This window comes from Fundulus heteroclitus, unplaced genomic scaffold (genome assembly GCF_011125445.2).
Source record: "Fundulus heteroclitus isolate FHET01 unplaced genomic scaffold, MU-UCD_Fhet_4.1 scaffold_56, whole genome shotgun sequence".
In the NCBI taxonomy this organism is placed as follows: domain Eukaryota; kingdom Metazoa; phylum Chordata; class Actinopteri; order Cyprinodontiformes; family Fundulidae; genus Fundulus; species Fundulus heteroclitus.
In genome coordinates this window covers 327,964-346,622 of record NW_023396989.1, presented here as the reverse complement: position 1 = coordinate 346,622, position 18,659 = coordinate 327,964, and the positions used below count along the sequence as shown (strand labels likewise).

The 18,659-nt window shown below is 50.8% G+C and overlaps 3 protein-coding genes and 1 long non-coding RNA gene across 10 annotated transcripts in view; 2 read left to right on the top strand and 2 right to left on the bottom strand.

The window, feature by feature from the left end:
- fastk (Fas-activated serine/threonine kinase) overlaps positions 1-5,465 on the bottom strand; it is a 12,364-nt gene extending 6,899 nt beyond the window's left edge. The window contains exon 1 of the mRNA XM_036132933.1: positions 5,296-5,465. The gene's annotated coding sequence lies outside the window, so the exon portion shown is untranslated. The remainder of the gene's footprint in view (positions 1-5,295) is intronic.
- Positions 2,358-5,289, bottom strand: LOC118561105. The gene is made up of 5 exons (XM_036132990.1): positions 4,095-5,289; positions 3,400-4,048; positions 3,238-3,282; positions 3,102-3,191; positions 2,358-2,814 (listed from the first exon to the last, which is right to left on the bottom strand). The coding sequence occupies exons 1-5, from the start codon at positions 4,225-4,227 to the stop codon at positions 2,682-2,684; spliced, it is 1,050 nt and encodes a 349-aa protein (XP_035988883.1). The 5' UTR covers positions 4,228-5,289; the 3' UTR covers positions 2,358-2,681.
- A 518-nt stretch (positions 5,466-5,983) lies between the features above and the next one.
- On the top strand, positions 5,984-18,504 carry afg3l2 (AFG3-like AAA ATPase 2). 7 transcript variants are annotated; one of them, XM_036132941.1, is made up of 18 exons: positions 5,984-6,193; positions 6,642-6,741; positions 7,839-7,907; positions 8,285-8,338; positions 8,444-8,505; positions 8,899-9,048; positions 9,123-9,197; positions 9,266-9,387; positions 11,235-11,508; positions 11,576-11,713; positions 12,328-12,481; positions 12,549-12,656; positions 12,735-12,860; positions 12,937-13,047; positions 14,218-14,333; positions 14,408-14,608; positions 14,684-14,878; positions 17,405-18,504. In XM_036132941.1, the coding sequence occupies exons 1-18, from the start codon at positions 6,044-6,046 to the stop codon at positions 17,642-17,644; spliced, it is 2,445 nt and encodes an 814-aa protein (XP_035988834.1). In that variant the 5' UTR covers positions 5,984-6,043; the 3' UTR covers positions 17,645-18,504. The 7 variants fall into 7 exon arrangements, with proteins under 7 accessions (XP_035988834.1, XP_035988831.1, XP_035988829.1 ...); XM_036132938.1 differs by having other exon boundaries at positions 8,429-8,505; XM_036132936.1 differs by having other exon boundaries at positions 8,414-8,505.
- Positions 13,054-13,512, top strand: LOC118561120. The gene is made up of 2 exons (XR_004929778.1): positions 13,054-13,212; positions 13,269-13,512. It is a non-coding gene; the product is annotated as an uncharacterized LOC118561120 (long non-coding RNA).
- Positions 18,505-18,659: the final 155 nt, after the last annotated feature.

Below are 18,659 nucleotides of genomic sequence, written 5' to 3'. Positions count from 1 at the left end.
CAAAATGGTAGCCTTTAATTATTATACTTTATTTTAAAAAGGCACTTGTTATGTCAAGAGATCCAAATTTCAGTGTCATTCCTTAGACACTGGAAGTAAAGGATGCGTGCAAACTGGGAATTTTAACAACAAAAATTCTTTATCCATAAATAAATTAAGTTTTTCCTTTTCCAAGTAAACCACAGTTTACACGGTAAAACTGTATTGCTCCGTGTCTAGATAATCCATCCATAGTTTTTTCTAATACAATATAAGGCTGAACAGGAAGCAAGCCTTTCAAAGTAAAACTAAACTTCACAATAAAATGGCCTGAACAAATCTTCTTACTGAATATGATAAAAATAAAAAGCAAACCATCATACAAATAACTTAAATATTTTCTATTTATGGCTCTAACATCACTTTTTCCTCTTTTAATGATGTGTTTGTCTGTTTATAACAGCCACCAAGAAAAATCTCTCTACAATTACACTGTCGCGCTGCGCTAAAGGATCCTGTCTATTGCGCAATACGCGATTAATTCATAAAACTCTGAAATTATTCTTGCTCCTTCCGCAACACTTTGCTGTCGTAAAAATGGACATGGCTACAACAGACTTCCCTATCTCCTCCGCTTCTAAAGCTGCGATCTAATCCTGTTTACATGAAATAAGCCTGTTAGCGAGCAGGTTTAAGCTGGAGCACATGTTGCTATGACAACAAGTCCAGGATGAGTTTCTAAGAACCAAACGATCCAAGATCATGCCAAACCGTCAACAATCAGATCCAGCTAACTGAGTTAGCGTAGTATGAAGAACGGGGCCAGGAGTGACGCTGTCCTTTCAGAGCTGTGATTGGTGGATATTCTAAGAAAATGACCAGAAATGCTCCTGGGATCAAAGGAGAGCCGTTAGGGTTAGATGAAGAAACGATGATCGAAACAAACTAAACTAAACTTATTGTCGCGCAGCTTCACAGGGTTTAAAGGCGACTCATTTAGGTCCTCCTCATTATTTACATTTCTTTAATGTTATGTTCACTTGCCAGAAGGGCGGCGCGATACAGACCAAAATAATATCTAGATATGTTTAGGCTGAATGCCGATATACCATATTTATCTCAATATAATTGAAAAGGCATCTCTTTATCCCAGATGTCCCACTGCCAGCTTTTAAAAAAACAGCTTAACATGAGAAACAGCTGAAAAATAACCTGGAATACAATGTATAGACCGACTCGATATAAACGATGCAGTCTGGTGTATTATCTCCGAACAGCAGCACACCTGTCCAGAGGGTTCACAGGTAAATTGGTTCCTGGATCGCAGCTTAAATACAGTTTAAAGCCTGCTGCTGCAGATCAACGCGTCTTTTTTTACGCTCCAGCCTGGTGAGGAGCAAGCACAATTCTACATGATCATACTAAATTAAAATACTGAAAATTAATCTCTCACCTCTTTTATAGATAGAATTTTTTGTAGATTTCTCCACTTTTTATCCATGGATATCAAACATTATTTATTTAACGCGTCGGGGCGCTGACACTATCTCATGTTCCTCTATGGAGACGGTAAACGGTAAATGTCTGCAGCGCTTTAACTAGTCTGACGACCCCAAAGCGCCTCATGCTGCAGTCATCCACACCCTGACGGTGGTGAGCTGCGTTAGCCACACCTGGGCCAGACTGACACAGGTGTCTTGCCCAAGGACACGACGACAGAGATGGTCAGAGCGGGGCATCGACCCGGCAATCGCAGGACGAACTTCCTAACCCCCCCCCTTATAAAGTTTCTCATCTGCATAATAATATTTGTCTGATTGTTAAAGAAGTTTCTGCCCATTTCCTCCACTGTTCAGGTGCAGGATCACCCAATCAGCTCGCTCTGTTTATCATTAGTGACCTTCACCAGAGCTGCTTCAGAGCTATGATGAGCTCTGAAGCCTGACTGAAACTCCTCAAGTAGGTCATTACTTTGTAAATGTTCACAAAGTTGATTAGCAACTACTTTATCAAGAATTTTAGATAAGAAAAGAAGATTAGATATAGGTCTGTAATTTACTAACTCATCTTGATCAAGAGAAGGTTTCTTAAGTAAAGGTTTAATAACAGCTACTTTCAAAGCCTGTGGTACATATCCATTTACCAAGGATAGATTAATCATGTCTAAAATAGGACCACTGATCAGAGGAAATACCTCCTTAAACAACTTGGTTGGGATTGGGTCTAACATACAGGTAGAAGGTTTAGATGAAGCTAAAATTTTAGATAGCTCAGAAAGCTCTACTGCTTCTAAACAGTTCAGACACTGCGCAGGTTCTAAAGATTCCTCCAATGCTGCCTCACTTACTGAGGACGAGGTAATCATGTTTGGGAGGATGCCAATTGTTTTATTTTTAATGGAATCAATTTTATTTATGAAGAATCCCATAAAATAATTACTGCTAAGAGCTAAGAGAATCATGCAGCGATGCTGATCAGTGTCTGGACCGGAGATGTTCTTATCGGGACCATGCAAGAACCTCGTCAGAACTGCATCAGAACCATGCCAGAACCGCGAGGCGGTAGCGTGAGTTTGGCTTTTTCGCGTGCATATAGTGAATGGCAGGGAAAAAACAGGCAAAAATACATGGATACTTTGAAGCGAGAAGCAGGTCGACTTCACCGTCGCCCCCCCCCCCCCCAAAGTTCTGGCCGACAACTCATCACCTAACAACGGGGTAACACATTCTAACAACGGGGTCACACCTCCTAACAACGGGGTCACCACATCTCTTAACAACGGGGTCACCACACCTCCAAACAACGGGGTCACACCTCCTAACAACGGGGTCACACCTAACAACGGGGTCACACCTCCTAACAACGGGGTCACACCTCCTAACAACGGGGTCACACCTCCTAACAACGGGGTCACCACACCACCTAACAACGGGGTCACACCTAACAACGGGGTCACCACACCGCCTAACAACGGGGTCACACCTCCTAACAACGGGGTCACCGCACCACCTAACAACGGGGTCACCGCACCACCTAACAACGGGGTCACCACACCACCTAACAACGGGGGTCACCACACCACCTAACAACGGGGGTCACACCTCCTAATAACGGGGTCACACCTCCTAACAACGGGGTCACACCTCCTAACAACGGGGTCACCACACCACCTAACAACGGGGTCACCGCACCACCTAACAACGGGGTCACACCTCCTAACAACGGGGTCACCACACCACCTAACAACGGGGGTCACACCTCCTAACAACGGGGTCACCACACCACCTAACAACGGGGTCACACCTCCTAACAACGGGGTCACCGCACAACCTAACAACGGGGTCACCGCACCACCTAACAACGGGGTCACCACACCACCTAACAACGGGGTCACCGCACCACCTAACAACGGGGTCACACCTCCTAACAACAGGGTCACAACACCTCCTAACAACGGGGTCACACCTCCTAACAACGGGGTCACAACACCTAACAACGGGGTCACAACACCTCCTAACAACGGGGTCACAACACCTAACAACGGGGTCACAACACCTCCTAACAACGGGGTCACACCTCCAAACAACGGGGTCACACCTCCAAACAACGGGGTCACCATACCACCTAACAACGGGGGTCACCATACCACCTAACAACGGGGTCACAACACCTCCTAACAACGGGGTCACAACACCTAACAACGGGGTCACAACACCTAACAACGGGGTCACAACACCTAACAACGGGGTCACAACACCTAACAACGGGGTCACAACACCTAACAACGGGGTCACAACACCTCCTAACAACGGGGTCACCACACCACCTAACAACGGGGTCACACCTCCAAACAACGGGGTCACAACACCTAACAACGGGGTCACAACACCTAACAACGGGGTCACAACACCTAACAACGGGGTCACAACACCTCCTAACAACGGGGTCACCACACCACCTAACAACGGGGTCACAACACCTAACAACGGGGTCACAACACCTAACAACGGGGTCACAACACCTAACAACGGGGTCACAACACCTCCTAACAACGGGGTCACCACACCACCTAACAACGGGGGTCACACCTCCTAACAACGGGGTCACCACACCACCTAACAACGGGGTCACCACACCGCCTAACAACGGGGTCACCGCACCACGTAACAACGGGGTCGCACCAGCTAACAACGGGGTCACACCTCCTAACAACGGGGTCACAACACCTCCTAACAACGGGGTCACCATACCACCTAACAACGGGGTCACACCTCCTAACAACGGGGGTCACACCTCCTAACAACGGGGTCACCACACCTAACAACGGGGTCACAACACCTCCTAACAACGGGGTCACAACACCTCCTAACAACGGGGTCACAACACCTCCTAGCAACGGGGTCACACCTCCTAGCAACGGGGTCACACCTCCTAGCAACGGGGTCACACCTCCTCACTCAGATGAACGTCTCCCTCAGCAGCATGTGACTCACTCTCAGACTCCTGGGGAGTGTTCAGGCTAAGCTAGCAGCTCTCTGACAGGACTGTGGATTCAGCCAATGGCCTCTTGGCAGACGTGAGGTAAGCACAGGTATCCACATTGGCTTTCTGTGTCCTTCATTCATTATGACGTCACTCAGGTGCAGCATGCACACCTGACCACATACATCTGCTGCTGTTAGCTGCACTCACAGCATGTATGAGCAAACCAACTAGTGTGACCCCTACAGATGTTTGGCCCTAGCTGGGCGTCAGATGTTGGCTCCTTGACCCCCTGCGGTTCTCCTGGGCAGGGTTAAATAGAAATTAGCTCCGGTTTGAGAACTAGTCCTCCAGATCATCTGAGCAGAACATCCACAGAACCACCGGCCCATCCGGACCGCGTCTATCCTGTCAGAGCCAAACGCTGCGGCTAGCAGAGGCTAGTTCAGGCTAGCAGAGGCTAAATGGAAGCTACATGCTAGCTGAGAGCAAACAGGCTGGCCTTGTACGGACAGCAGCTTCCTCTGGGCCCACTTAGCTCCAACCGCCCTGATTAAAGCGTCTGTAACCAAATTATCATCGTAACAATATTAATAAAACGTATGACCGAGTCCCACCAGAGCCGAACGCTGCAGCTAACAGAGGCTAACTGGAGGCTAGCTCAGGCTACATGCTAAGCTAGCCTGCAGGCTCAATACCTCGGACCGCTAGCCGCTGTTTAGCTCTGTTAGCCCCGCCAGCTCCAGCTGTCCTTCCCCTCTCTGTCACCGGACCAGCGGGCTGCTCTCCGGGATTTTAACCCCGGTCATAACCTGCCAGTGGCGGACATGTTACCTCATAGCTCAGTACCGGCGGTTGCTCCACTCTGAATCACCGGAGACCACTGACAGCCCCAGTTCAGCCGGGAAACAGTTGTCAGTCAGCCGGATCATTCCTCCACACAGCCCGCAGACTCCATCACGGTGTCCCCGACACGCACCCACGGGAAGAGCCACAGCGCCCCACGGCGGCCGAAACCTGAGGGATTATTTATTTATTATTTCTGGAAATGGTGCTTTAATAAAAACCGATCACGCATAGAAGAGGGAATAAAGCGGACTGTAGAAAGAAAGCTGCCCCAGCCCTGCTAGACTCTAGAGCCGATGAGCTTCCTCAGCCTGGACGGAGGAAAACAGCCATATTATAATAATAATAATAATAATAATAACAACAATTATCATCATCATAATTATTGTTGTTATCGTGTTTATTGTTATTATTATCATCATTTTGATTTTTATTATCATTATTATTATCATCATCATTTTTATTTTTATTATTATCATTATTATTATTATTTTCACGGCCTGCGCTGTCTTCTGCATAGGGTACCATATTAGAGGGGTGGTTTTAAACTTGAGCTTATAAGTCAATGAGGACGGCGCAGGTTGTCCTGACCAACATGGCGGCTGTCAGGGCGGAAGCTGCTTTTCTAACTTCCTTTGGGATTTTCTCCTACAGTTTCCCTTGCGGCCTGCAGGGGGAGCAGTGATCTGACACAAACCCAAGAAGAAGAAGTGGAGCAAGATGTCGGGAGCGCTGCATGATTACGGAACGTTTGGTTCGGATTCGCTCCGCATTTAACTTCTGCTGCAGCCTCCGTCAAATGGCTCACCGGTACTTCCGGCTGTCTGCCGGCTGTGGGCGCCTGGTCCGGTTGCTGCGGCGGCCCGCCGGAGCTCCAGCAAGGACGGTAGGTGGTGGGCAGGACGACAGACTCACCTTGACCCGGTCCGTACCGCTTTGGTTCGGGGAGCCGCTAGACAGCACGCGAAGCCTCTGGCAGGAAGTGCTGGTGGCTCACCTGTTCAGGACTGTGACGTAAGACAGGTTTCCTCTGTTTTCGCCTGAGCCATGTGACGTCAACAGCCGGTTTACTGATGGCGACATTGCTACGTAATTGTCATGTGATGATAAGTGTTAACAGGACGGGGGGAGACAGTTTCCCCAGCAGAGGTACCTGGATGCGTGTCCAGAACCTCCCGTTAGTCCAGAATGGTTCTAGCGCTCTGAGCCCACATGTAACACGGAGATCTCAGTGTTCATGATTCAAACGGATCAGCAACATGGAGCCTGTCCAGAACTGCTTTACACCAGGTTGCAGGTACCTGCCTCACTCCGTCTGTTGGTTCTCCTCTAAGGTGATGTCTGCCGGCAGTCCGGGCCAGGTGGAGAATGGGCCAGACCTGCTGAGCGACCTGCTGGGAGCCTACAGGAGGCTGAGCTCCAAACCACCGCGGGGTGAGTGATTAGCTGGTTCTGGTTCTGGTTCAGTCCAGCCTCCAAGTTACCTGTCAGGTGTGAGCTGAAAGAACCAAACAACAGCTGTTCTGCTCTTATTTGGTTCTGTAATGGACTTCCTGCTTACCTGGACAGGTGGGTCTGTCTGAGCTGTACTGAGAACACTGGGCGGGGTTCTGTGACTGCTTCATGACCTCACTACCTCACTACATTATTACCTCATTACTTTATTACCTCATTACTAGGGCTGAACAATTAATCGCATTTTAAATATAATCGTGATTTAAAAAAACGCAATTTCCAAATCGCAGAGTCTGCAATTTTTTGGCTATGTAACAATTAGGGAATTAGACGCGTCCATTAGGTGTTGGTAAAATGTTTAAAGTGGGTTTGCCTCCACATGGAAGGGAAGACAGCTGCAGCAGTGAGATAATCTAATACTATTACTTGTTTTAGAGTTTATATAATCATACATAGCATTAAGTTCTGGTCAATCAGTTTAATACATAGACTTGCTTGTTGGTTGCACTTTATGTTCAACAAGGTTGATGTCCAAATCAACTAAAAGCTGTTCTCTTGAAGAATATTCTGATTAATAGAAACATTAAAAGTTCTTGTTTTAAATAGTCCTTGTTTACAAACATCTTTATTTAGAGGCCATTTTTGTTGCTTGTGGTTAATGCAGAGAAAAGTCAAAATTGCAATTTTGGTTGAAATATATTGTAGGCAGAACGCAATAATTTCTGCTCTGAGTTTAGATGCTGTGGGTCTTTCAGCAACTAATCCGCATGGCGAGGAAACAAAATGATTTGTTGTTTGTATATGTTTAAAAAGACATGATAAATTAAACTGGAAAAAAAATTGCATTAAATCGCAATATTAAGAAAAAAAATCGCAATTAGATTATTTTCCTAAATCGTTCAGCCCTACTCATTACCTGACTGGAAGCAGTCGTTCAGATGAACTGTTCCCGCTCTGAGCAAAAACGTCTTCACGCAGCAAGGCGCACAGTGACCAATGAGGTCCACGCACGGTTACCATGGAGACGAATGGGTGTGGTCTCCATGGAGACTAACGTGTGTTTTTTCTCTCCTTAGGGTTTGAGAAATATTTTCCAGACAGCCAGAAACCTCCAGCAGCCTCTGAAGCAGAAGCTGCAGCTAAAGGTAAACCTGCTGACATCATCAGAGCGCACAGGTGAGTCTGAGCATGCTCAGTGGGAGACAGAGGACCAGTTGTTTTCAGTCTGAGCTCTACGCTGCCTCCTCCACATCAGAACCTGCCAGGGATAAATGGACCTCCCAAACTGTTCTGGTTCTGACTCAGTCAGTCCCAAAGAGCTAGAGCCTGTGATTCCTGCTGTGGGCGGAGTCACAGGTGTTCAGAACCAGGTACCAAGAACTGCACCAATAAAAAGTGTTCAGGAGAGAAAAGAAGTGCTGGGATTGGTTCCTGTTGAGCTCCTCTGTGGGATCCATTCCCCACTGAGCACGCTCAGACCGGCCGGGTCACACAGAACACTGACGGTTCTGGTCCGTTTCAGAGTCCAAACCTGCCAACGCTCAGAAACCCTCTGGGAAGTCAGGAGGAGGACCAGGAGGAGGAGGACCAGGAGGAGGAGGACCAGGAGGAGGACCAGGAGGAGGAGGACCAGGAGGAGGAGGACCAGGAGGAGGAGGACCAGGAGGAGGAGGACCAGGAGGAGGAGGAGGCAAACGAGGAGGTCGCAAAGACGAGTCGCACTGGCACAGCCGCCTGCTGAAGGTCAGTCACCTGCTGCTGCTGCTGTCACCTGCCCAGGTGTGGTGAATCTCAGCTCACCTGCCCAGGTGTGGTGAATCTCAGCTCACCTGCCCAGGTGTGGTGAATCTCAGCTGCTGCTGCTGTCACCTGCCCAGGTGTGGTGAATCTCAGCTGCTGCTGCTGCTGTCACCTGCCCAGGTGTGGTGAATCTCAGCTGCTGCTGCTGCTGTCACCTGCCCAGGTGTGGTGAATCTCAGCTGCTGCTGCTGCTGTCACCTGCCCAGGTGTGGTGAATCTCAGCTCACCTGCCCAGGTGTGGTGAATCTCAGCTGCTGCTGCAGTCACCTGCCCAGGTGTGGTGAATCTCAGCTCACCTGCCCAGGTGTGGTGAATCTCAGCTGCTGCTCCTTTCAGGGCGACGTTCCGTGGGACGATAAGGATTTCCGCATGTTCCTCCTGAGCACCGGGGCCTTCTGGACCGCCATCACCTACTACTTACTGCGGGACGGAGGGCGGGAGGTCACCTGGAAGGACTTTGTCAACAACTACCTGTCCAAGGGAGTGGTGAGGCACACACCTGGCTTCCACCTTGGTCTCCAGCATGACTCCAGGTGTGTGATGGGCGGTTTCTCCGTCAGGTGGAGCGGTTGGAGGTCGTCAATAAGCGCTACGTGAAGGTGGTGTTCTCGCCGGGGAAGACGCCGTTGGACGGGGTGCGTAGGTGCGCTCAGGTGTCAGGTAGCTGCGGCGCCGCCTCACTCACCTGTGTCTCCTCCTGCAGTACGTCTGGTTCAACATCGGCAGTGTCGACACCTTCGAGAGGAACCTGGAGACGGCTCAGGGCGAGCTGGGCATCGAGACGGAAAACCGCACGCCGGTGGTCTACGCCACCGAGAGCGACGGGTGAGTCAGCTGTCTCTGGTAGGGGCCGCCGCCGTAGAGCGCCACAACCGCTACGGCCGGGCCGCCGCCGGGGCGCCACAACCGCCGGGGCGCCGCCGTAGAGAGAGAAAGAGTTGCGACACTGTCTGATGTCAGCGCCAGGGCAGTCACGTGGTTCCTGTAGACCGCTATAGTTCCAAAACATACGCTGGCTGTCATGTTCTTCTATGGGACAGACAGCAGCGATTGCGTTATTTAACGGTTAATACATATATAAACATACACCCTACTACTTTTTCAGCTGTTGTTGCATGATTACATATTTGTTAATGTCATTTTTCCATTTTGAGAGGCAGGGTGACAACAAAAAGCTGTAGGCTATATTACTTAGATACGTCTTAGATACGTTTTACATTTTTGGAGGGAAAAGCTTATGTTAATGTTCGTATGAACAGGAGAACAGGCTAGAACGGCTCTAACTTAACTTTTCTTTTCCATATCATTCATGTGATGACAGATGTCTCATGATTTTCATTTTATGGCGACTGGGCTGTATTATTGATTACCGTGATTTTGCTTTTAAATTCCCATTCAGCCATTAGCTTACCTTCGTGGTAGCGTTAGGTCTGTCGTGGTCCATTCAGCATTCGCCTAGCAGCTAGCTCTCTTCTGAAAAGTGGTCACCCCCAGACCACAACGTGAAACATGATCATGTTAAGACTAAGAATATAATTTTAAGATTAAGCCATTCACATATAATCAAAAGCATTATGCTTATATGTTTGGGTCTATAGGTAAGTGCAGAGCTATTAAGATTTTTCTCTACGTCTCTGGATTAACACACAGAGTAAGGTTAGCTGCAGAGAGAGTGATAGAGAACAGTGACAGGCAACACTCCCATTGGACTCCGTTGTTGCTTTTTGCTTTTTTGAGAAAGAATAGTCCATTCAGCATTTACACCCACTTTTTCTGATGAGGCACAAGTTGGCCACACAACAATGATAATTTTAATACTAAGCCATGCACAAAGAATCAAATATATTAAAGAATAAATATATTAAAGAATAACAACTCATTAAGCTTGGATGAATGATTCAAATATTGTTTAATAAAAAATACTGAGTGAGACAACAAGATGTGTGTGTATCTAACTGGAAAAACAAGAACAAAGTGAAGGAACAGGGAGGAATATTATAAGTGATTAATACATTTAAAAAGTAGTTTCTACTGAAACCTGTGATGGCCACAACAACGATACTGCTGGTCCAGCAAGATCTGTTGAGACAGGGGCACAAATATTCAGGACTGCCTAGAAAAATACTTTCTCTTGCATACATCAGACTTACACCGTGCACATACAAATAAATATAAGCATAAAGGGCCTATTTATATAATATACAGAGTTGACAGTTCAAAATAGGTAGCTATTTAATCAGTTTACCCCTGGATATAACGTTAGTGCTACCTTTACAGAGGGCGAAGTCAAGCTAACAAACTAGCAGGCAATCGGTCGTCTACCAAGATAAAAAATATATATATAATTACGCTGTGTAAATACAACAAAAGATCAGTATAAGCATCATAAATGGCCTATGATACAATATAGACAGTTGACAATTTAAAACAGGTAGCTATTTAATCAACTTACCTCAGAAGTTACTCGACAGTCAGCAATGGAAGTGAATGATGTCCAACGCCATAGAATGGCTTTTTGGAACTACGTGAGGCTGCAAACCCCGGAAGTAGGCGGCAAACAGCGTACAACGGAGTCCAATGGGAGTGTCGCGACTCTTTATCTCTATGGCTCTGGCCGCCCCCCCCTCTGACGGCCGGGTCCACCTCCTCTGACGCTGGCCTCTCCTCCGCAGAACCTTCCTGCTCAGCATGCTCCCCACTGTGCTCATCATCGGCTTCCTGCTCTTCATGCTGCGGCGCGGCGCGGCGGGGGGCGGCCGCCCCGGCCGGGGCATGGGGGGGCTCTTCAGCGTCAGCGAGACCACGGCCAAAATCCTGAAGGACGAGATCGACGTCAAGTTCAAAGACGTGGCCGGATGCGAGGAGGCCAAGCTGGAGATCATGGAGTTCGTCAACTTCCTGAAGAACCCCAAGCAGTACCAGGACCTGGGGGCCAAGATCCCCAAGGTGAGGTCCCTCATGGCTGGGGGGAGGGGGGGAGCGGCTGGTACTCAGGGGTCTTCTCTCTCTGCAGGGCGCCATCCTGACGGGGCCCCCAGGGACCGGTAAGACGCTCCTGGCCAAGGCGACGGCGGGCGAGGCCGACGTGCCCTTCATCACCGTCAACGGCTCCGAGTTCCTGGAGATGTTTGTGGGCGTGGGCCCCGCCAGGGTGAGCAGAGGACGGAGGGACTGCGGAGGAGGGGTGGGGGGTGGGGGGGCTGCAGAGGACGGGCGGGGGTGGGGGGGGCTGCAGAGGACGGGTGGGGGGGGGGGGGGGGGGGGGGGCTACGGAGGACGGCCGGTGGGTGGGGGTGGGGGGGCTGCAGAGGACGGGGGGGTGGGGGGGGGGCTGCGGAGGACGGCCGGGGGGTCGGGGGGGCTGCGGAGGGGGGGGGGGGGGGCTGCGGAGGACGGCCGGGGGGTGGGGGGGGCTGCCGGGGGGTGGGGGGGGCTGCAGAGGACGGGGGGGGGGGGGGGGCTGCGGAGGACGGCCGGGGTGGGGGGGGGGGCTGCAGAGGACGGCCGGGGGGTGGGGGGGGGGCTGCAGAGGGGGAGGTGGGGGGGGCTGCGGAGGACGGCCAGGGGGTGGGGGGGCTGCAGAGGGGGGGTGGGGGGGGCTGCAGAGGGGGGGTGGGGGGGGCTGCGGAGGACGGCCGGGGGGTGGCTGCAGAGGACGGGTGGGGGTGGGGGGGTTTGCGGAGGACGGCCGGGGGGTGGGGGGGCTGCAGAGGGGGGGTGGGGGGGGGGCTGCAGAGCGCCCCGCTGATGTGCGTCCCCCCTCAGGTGCGGGATCTGTTCGTCATGGCCAGGAAGAACGCCCCCTGCATCCTCTTCATAGACGAGATCGACGCCGTGGGCCGGAAGCGCGGCCGCGGTAACTTCGGCGGTCAGAGCGAGCAGGAGAACACGCTGAACCAGCTGCTGGTGGAGATGGACGGTGCGTAGTCCTCCGCTCGCCCCCGCCTGCACCTGCCGGCGCCCGCTCACACCTGTCTGTCCTCCAGGCTTCAACACCGCCACCAACGTGGTCGTCCTGGCCGGAACCAACAGGCCCGACATCCTGGACCCGGCTCTGCTCAGACCCGGCCGCTTCGACCGGCAGATCTACATCGGTGAGAGACCGCCGCGCTCTCAGGTGAGCGCCAGGTGAGCGCCAGGTGAGCGTGTGACGGAGCCCTTTGTCCTCGCAGGTCCTCCTGACATCAAAGGACGGGCGTCCATCTTTAAAGTCCACCTGCGTCCCCTGAAGCTCGCCACCGACCTGGACAAAGACGCCCTGGCCAAGAAAATGGCCGCCCTGACGCCCGGGTTCTCAGGTAGTGACCCCGATGGGTGGGGCGGGCAGGTAGCAGGTGTGACAGGTGTGTGTGACGCGTGGGTTCTTCCTGCCAGGTGCCGACATCGCCAACGTGTGTAACGAGGCGGCTCTGATCGCGGCGCGCCACCTGTCTGACTCCATCAACCAGAAGCACTTTGAGCAGGCCATCGAGAGAGTGATCGGAGGTGAGAGCGGCACCAGAACAGAACCGGCCCAGCGGGTCTCATCAGAGCCAGCCCAGCCAGGATGCTTCCAGTCCTTGCTCTGCTTGGACCTGTGTGCTGGTTCTGGTTCTGTCTGAACACGTCCATGGAGTCAGAACCACGTCCTGTTCTGATCAGAAGCAGCAGGTTCAGGCTGAACAGAACCTTTGACCAGAACCTCCTGATGGTGGTTCTGGTTAAAGGTTCTGTTTTTACATGCTGGCCTGGTCGTGGCCAGAGAGGACGCCCTCCAGGCTGCCGCTGGCTTTCTGCTAACAGAAATAATTCAGTCATCGTTTTAATTGTCTACACAGAAAAGTTAGAAATGTTTTACTAAATCACACATAGTGTTTGTCTGCAGTCAATTGAGTTTAGTGGTATATTTCAGCGTAAAATGAGACATCTGGCTGATTAATGAATGAGAATATGATAAAGATGATAAAACAACATTTAAACTAAATATTGTGAGCCGTGATGAAAATGTGAAGGGCAAATAAAACCGTGTTTAGTTGTTTACTGAGGAGACAGCAGGGCTAGCATTTCAAGGTTAGCATTTCAGGGTTAGCATTTCAGGGCTAGCATTTCAAGGTTAGCATTTCAGGGTTAGCATTTCAGGGCTAGCACTTCAGGGTTAGCATTTCAGGGCTAGCACTTCAGGGTTAGCATTTCAGGGCTAGCATTTCAAGGTTAGCATTTCAGGGCTAGCATTTCAGGGCTAGCATTTCAGGGTTAGCATTTCAGGGCTAGCATTTCAGGGCTAGCATTTCAGGGCTAGCACTTCAGGGTTAGCATTTCAGGGCTAGCATTTCAAGGTTAGCATTTCAGGGCTAGCATTTCAGGGCTAGCATTTCAGGGTTAGCATTTCAGGGCTAGCATTTCAGGGTTAGCATTCAGCCTCCACAGCTGCTGAGTGTATCTCCTTACCTGCTGAGGTGAAACCTTACCTGTAAGGACGCCTGGTGGTTTTACCTTAGCAGGTGAGGGCGGGGCCAGGCGGTGGAGGCTGGGGGCCAGGGGGTTTTTGTGGTCCACGACGGAGCCGACGGAGCCGGCCGAGTCCTTTGGAGTATGCAGCCCTGATTGGGTCAGACCCAATAGTGGGTCAGAACCAGGTGGGCCAGGTGGTTCTGATCCTCTCTCTGTGTGATGAAGGCCTGGAGAAGAAGACCCAGGTTCTGCAGCCGGAGGAGAAGAAGACGGTGGCATACCATGAGGCGGGTCACGCCGTGGCCGGCTGGTTCCTGGAGCACGCCGACCCGCTGCTGAAGGTCTGACAGGTTCTGTGTGGACTGGCTGCCACGTCGATGCCAGTCATGAGGCTGACCCAGTCTTACCTGTGCAGGTGTCCATCATTCCCAGGGGCAAAGGGCTGGGCTACGCCCAGTACCTGCCTAGGGAGCAGTACCTGTACACCAAGGAGCAGCTGCTGGACCGCATGTGCATGACTCTGGGCGGCCGGGTCTCCGAGGAGATCTTCTTTGGCCGGATCACCACCGGAGCTCAGGACGACCTGAGGAAGGTGACGCAGAGCGCCTACGCCCAGGTCAGTCACCCCGACCACACCCAGAACCTTCCTGGTGTGGTTCCGCTCCGTCTGACCCTCTGGGTGTTCCTGCAGATTGTTCAGTTTGGCATGAACCCCAAAGTGGGTCAGGTCTCCTTCGACCTGCCCCGGCAGGGGGAGATGGTTCTGGAGAAGCCGTACAGCGAGGCCACGGCCCGGCTCATCGACACCGAGGTCCGAGTCCTGATCGGCGAGGCGTACCAGAGAACCCAGCAGCTGCTGAGTGACAAGAAGGCCGAGGTGGAGAAGGTACCGCTCAAGTTCTGGTTCCTCAGCGTGTTCCCAACAGTTCTGCTGATTAGGGAGGGCTGCCGTTCACACCTGAACCCATACGGTACCGGTACCGGTGCTTAACGGGACCTAATATTGGTTCTTTAAGTGTTTATGTAGTAATGTCAGCTTATTAATAAAATGTAACCAGGTTATTTCTCAGTATATAAACTTGTGTGGTTCTACAATCGCTATAGCAGTGCTATAGCAGCGCTAGCATCACTATAGCAGTGCTATAGCAGTGCTAGCATCACTATAGCAGTGCTATAGCAGCGCTAGCATCACTATAGCAGCTGTTATAGCAGTGCTAGCATCACTATAGCAGTGCTATAGCAGTGCTAGCATTACTATAGCAGTGCTATAGCAGCGCTAGCATCACTATAGCAGCTGTTATAGCAGCGCTAGCATCACTATAGCAGTGTTATAGCAGCGCTAGCATCACTATAGCACTGCTATAGCAGCGCTAGCATCACTATAGCAGTGCTATAGCAGCGCTAGCATCACTATAGCAGTGCTATAGCAGTGCTAGCATCACTATAGCAGCTGTTATAGCAGCGCTAGCATCACTATAGCAGTGTTATAGCAGCGCTAGCATCACTATAGCAGTGCTATAGCAGCGCTAGCATCACTATAGCAGTGCTATAGCAGCGCTAGCATCACTATAGCACTGCTATAGCAGCGCTAGCATCACTATAGCAGTGCTAGCATCACTATAGCAGTGCTAGCATCACTATAGCAGTGCTATAGCAGCGCTAGCATCACTATAGCAGTGCTATAGCAGCGCTAGCATCACTATAGCACTGCTATAGCAGCGCTAGCATCACTATAGCAGTGCTAGCATCACTATAGCAGTGCTAGCATCACTATAGCAGTGCTATAGCAGCGCTAGCATCACTATAGCAGTGCTATAGCAGCGCTAGCATCACTATAGCACTGCTATAGCAGCGCTAGCATCACTATAGCACTGCTATAGCAGCGCTGGCATCACTATAGCAGTGCTATAGCAGCGCTAGCATCACTATAGCAGTGCTATAGCAGCGCTAGCATCACTATAGCAGTGCTATAGCAGCGCTGGCATCACTATAGCAGTGCTATAGCAGCGCTGGCATCACTATAGCAGTGCTATAGCAGCGCTAGCATCACTATAGCACTGCTATAGCAGCGCTAGCATCACTATAGCAGCGCTAGCATCACTATAGCAGTGCTATAGCAGCGCTAGCATCACTATAGCAGTGCTATAGCAGCGCTGGCATCACTATAGCAGTGCTATAGCAGCGCTAGCATCACTATAGCACTGCTATAGCAGCGCTAGCATCACTATAGCAGCGCTAGCATCACTATAGCAGTGCTATAGCAGCGCTAGCATCACTATAGCAGTGCTATAGCAGCGCTAGCATCACTATAGCAGCCGTTAGGTACGTTCCTCCAAACTGCCTCAGACCTCGCCTTACATGGAGTCCACAGGTCGCTGGCCTTGAGAATCTGTTCAAGAAAGATTTACATTGGGGGAGTGGAGGAAGATAAAAAAGACAGGTACTTCACAGTTTCCACATATAATGTGGAGCATCCGACAAAAACCTCATTGCACGAGAAGCACAAATAATTACGAGACACATATATGCAGAAAGGTAAACATTGAGACTGGTCGGAGAATGTGATAGTGGGAAGTCTGATTTGAAAAAAAAACAGAATTTGTTATGAGAAACAAGCTGAACCCAACTTTTCCTTCAATCGATGGGCTAGTTAACGTTCACACTTCCAGGTTTTATCCCATCTCACCTCTGTGTACCACCACCGCAGTCAGCTTATCCAGCCTCCAGTTCTGTTCATTCATCGCCATAGCGATCAGGTTGACTGCTGCCGGCAGTCTGATCAGGGCCATGTTGACCGCCAGCAGCTTCTGTAGGTGCTGATACATTAAATATCCTCCCAGACCAAAAAGAAGGAATCCAGGTATCGTAAATCCGAATAAGTAGACATCTTCTACGTCCTCAACAGAAAGCATTGAGAGGCACACCGTGGACCATTTCTGCCACGGGTCAAAGATGTATCCCACAAAAAAAGTTCCGTCTGGACAGACACTCTCCCCGGTCCTTTGCTTTCCTGGTAAAAAGATTTGATCAATAACGTTGAGAGATCAGCTGATGAGATCCATCATTTCCTTAGAGCTTTCGGTTGCTATGAAGAAATGGCACAAAGACACAAAACGAAGCAAACAGCAGGAGAGATGGGGGGGGGGGGGTAATGGCAGATAAGGAGCTCTGGAGAGCTGAAGAAAACCTGACCTCAGAGAGAGAACAGCAGTGGTGGTTTATTTCTGCGTATCACAGCTGTTCTCTCTGTTCTCACTGAGCCGGATCTTAGAAAACTGACGCCGCAGCGTTTCAGTTCTTCTGCAGGACAGAAACTGAGCCGGGTCTGAAGGAAGAACCGTTAGAACACAGGTTTGGGTCGGGTCCGGTTCTGCTTCACACCGCTAACATCGGTTCCTGTTCTGTCCTCCAGGTGGCGCAGCGGCTGCTGGAGAAGGAGGTTCTGGATAAGAACGACATGGTGGAGCTGTTGGGCAAGCGGCCGTTTGCAGAGAAGTCGACGTATGAAGAGTTTGTGGAGGGAACCGGCGGCGAGGACGAGGACACGACGCTGCCGGAGGGCCTGAAGGACTGGAACCAGGAGAGGAAGAACAAGGAGGAGAGTCCAGAGGAACAGGTGGCCCGCCAGATCTCTGGAGGAATGCCCTTCTAGATCCACGCCGGTCCCCCTACAGAACCCACACCAAACACAAACTGTTCTGCTGGGTTCTCCTACCACTGCTCAGAACCACATCTTCTGATGCTCTTCCAGGATCTACAGATGCTCTCCAAATAAGAACTCTTCTGACGTTACGTTTTTATTTAAGGAACCCACCTGCAGGGAACCGGCTTAGAACGCTACATGCTAACACTTAGAGCTGGTCCTTCCCTCTAGAACCTAGAAATGGGTTCTGTTTCCACTGATGGACATGGATGATGAACATGGGTTCCATATCAGAACACAACTCTCAGTAATCTCAAGAGAACTTCTCCCAAGAACCTTGTGTTCTAATGCAGCTCCCACAGAACCTCTTTCGGGGTTCTGCAGAACTAACAGTCCCGTATTCTGGATCTTTTCAGGAACCAACGTGCTTCTGCAGCCGGGTTCTCCAGTTCTTCTGCAACTCTGAGATGCATCTCATACCAGAACCAAAGGGCTGGTTCGTTCTGCCATCAAAGTTCTGCAGAGGTCCGACCCAGGTGTGTTGGAACCGACAAACGTCTCAGGGTTGCAGGGCTGGCTCTGGATCTGAGGCTAGAACCTGTCAAAGGTTCACTGCCTGCTGCAGAACCTTTTATTGGAAACCTGAAGTGGTTCTGATCCATTTTAAGAACCTGCTGTTATCTGTTATGAATGGGTCAGAAATGTTCTCTGCTTTTAGTGACTAAGCTCCTGGGAACCGTTGAGAAGAACCGCCTGCAGAGAGGTTCCAGCATTTAACTCAAGTGGAACAGAACCGGTTCTGATCATTTCTGGGTTGTTGGTATCATTGTAAACATGTGGAATGATGTGTAATAAAGGTGCAAAGTGGGTTCTGGTTCTCTTTTAATGAACCGTCAGTCCTTTGATGAGGCGGCACAGAACCTCTGCTGACGCAAGAACGTCGTGACGTCATCCCGCTCCTCATCGAAGCTGGAGCCACACAGCCGCACCTGAGCTGAGGGAACCCCACCGACTCCTCGGGGCT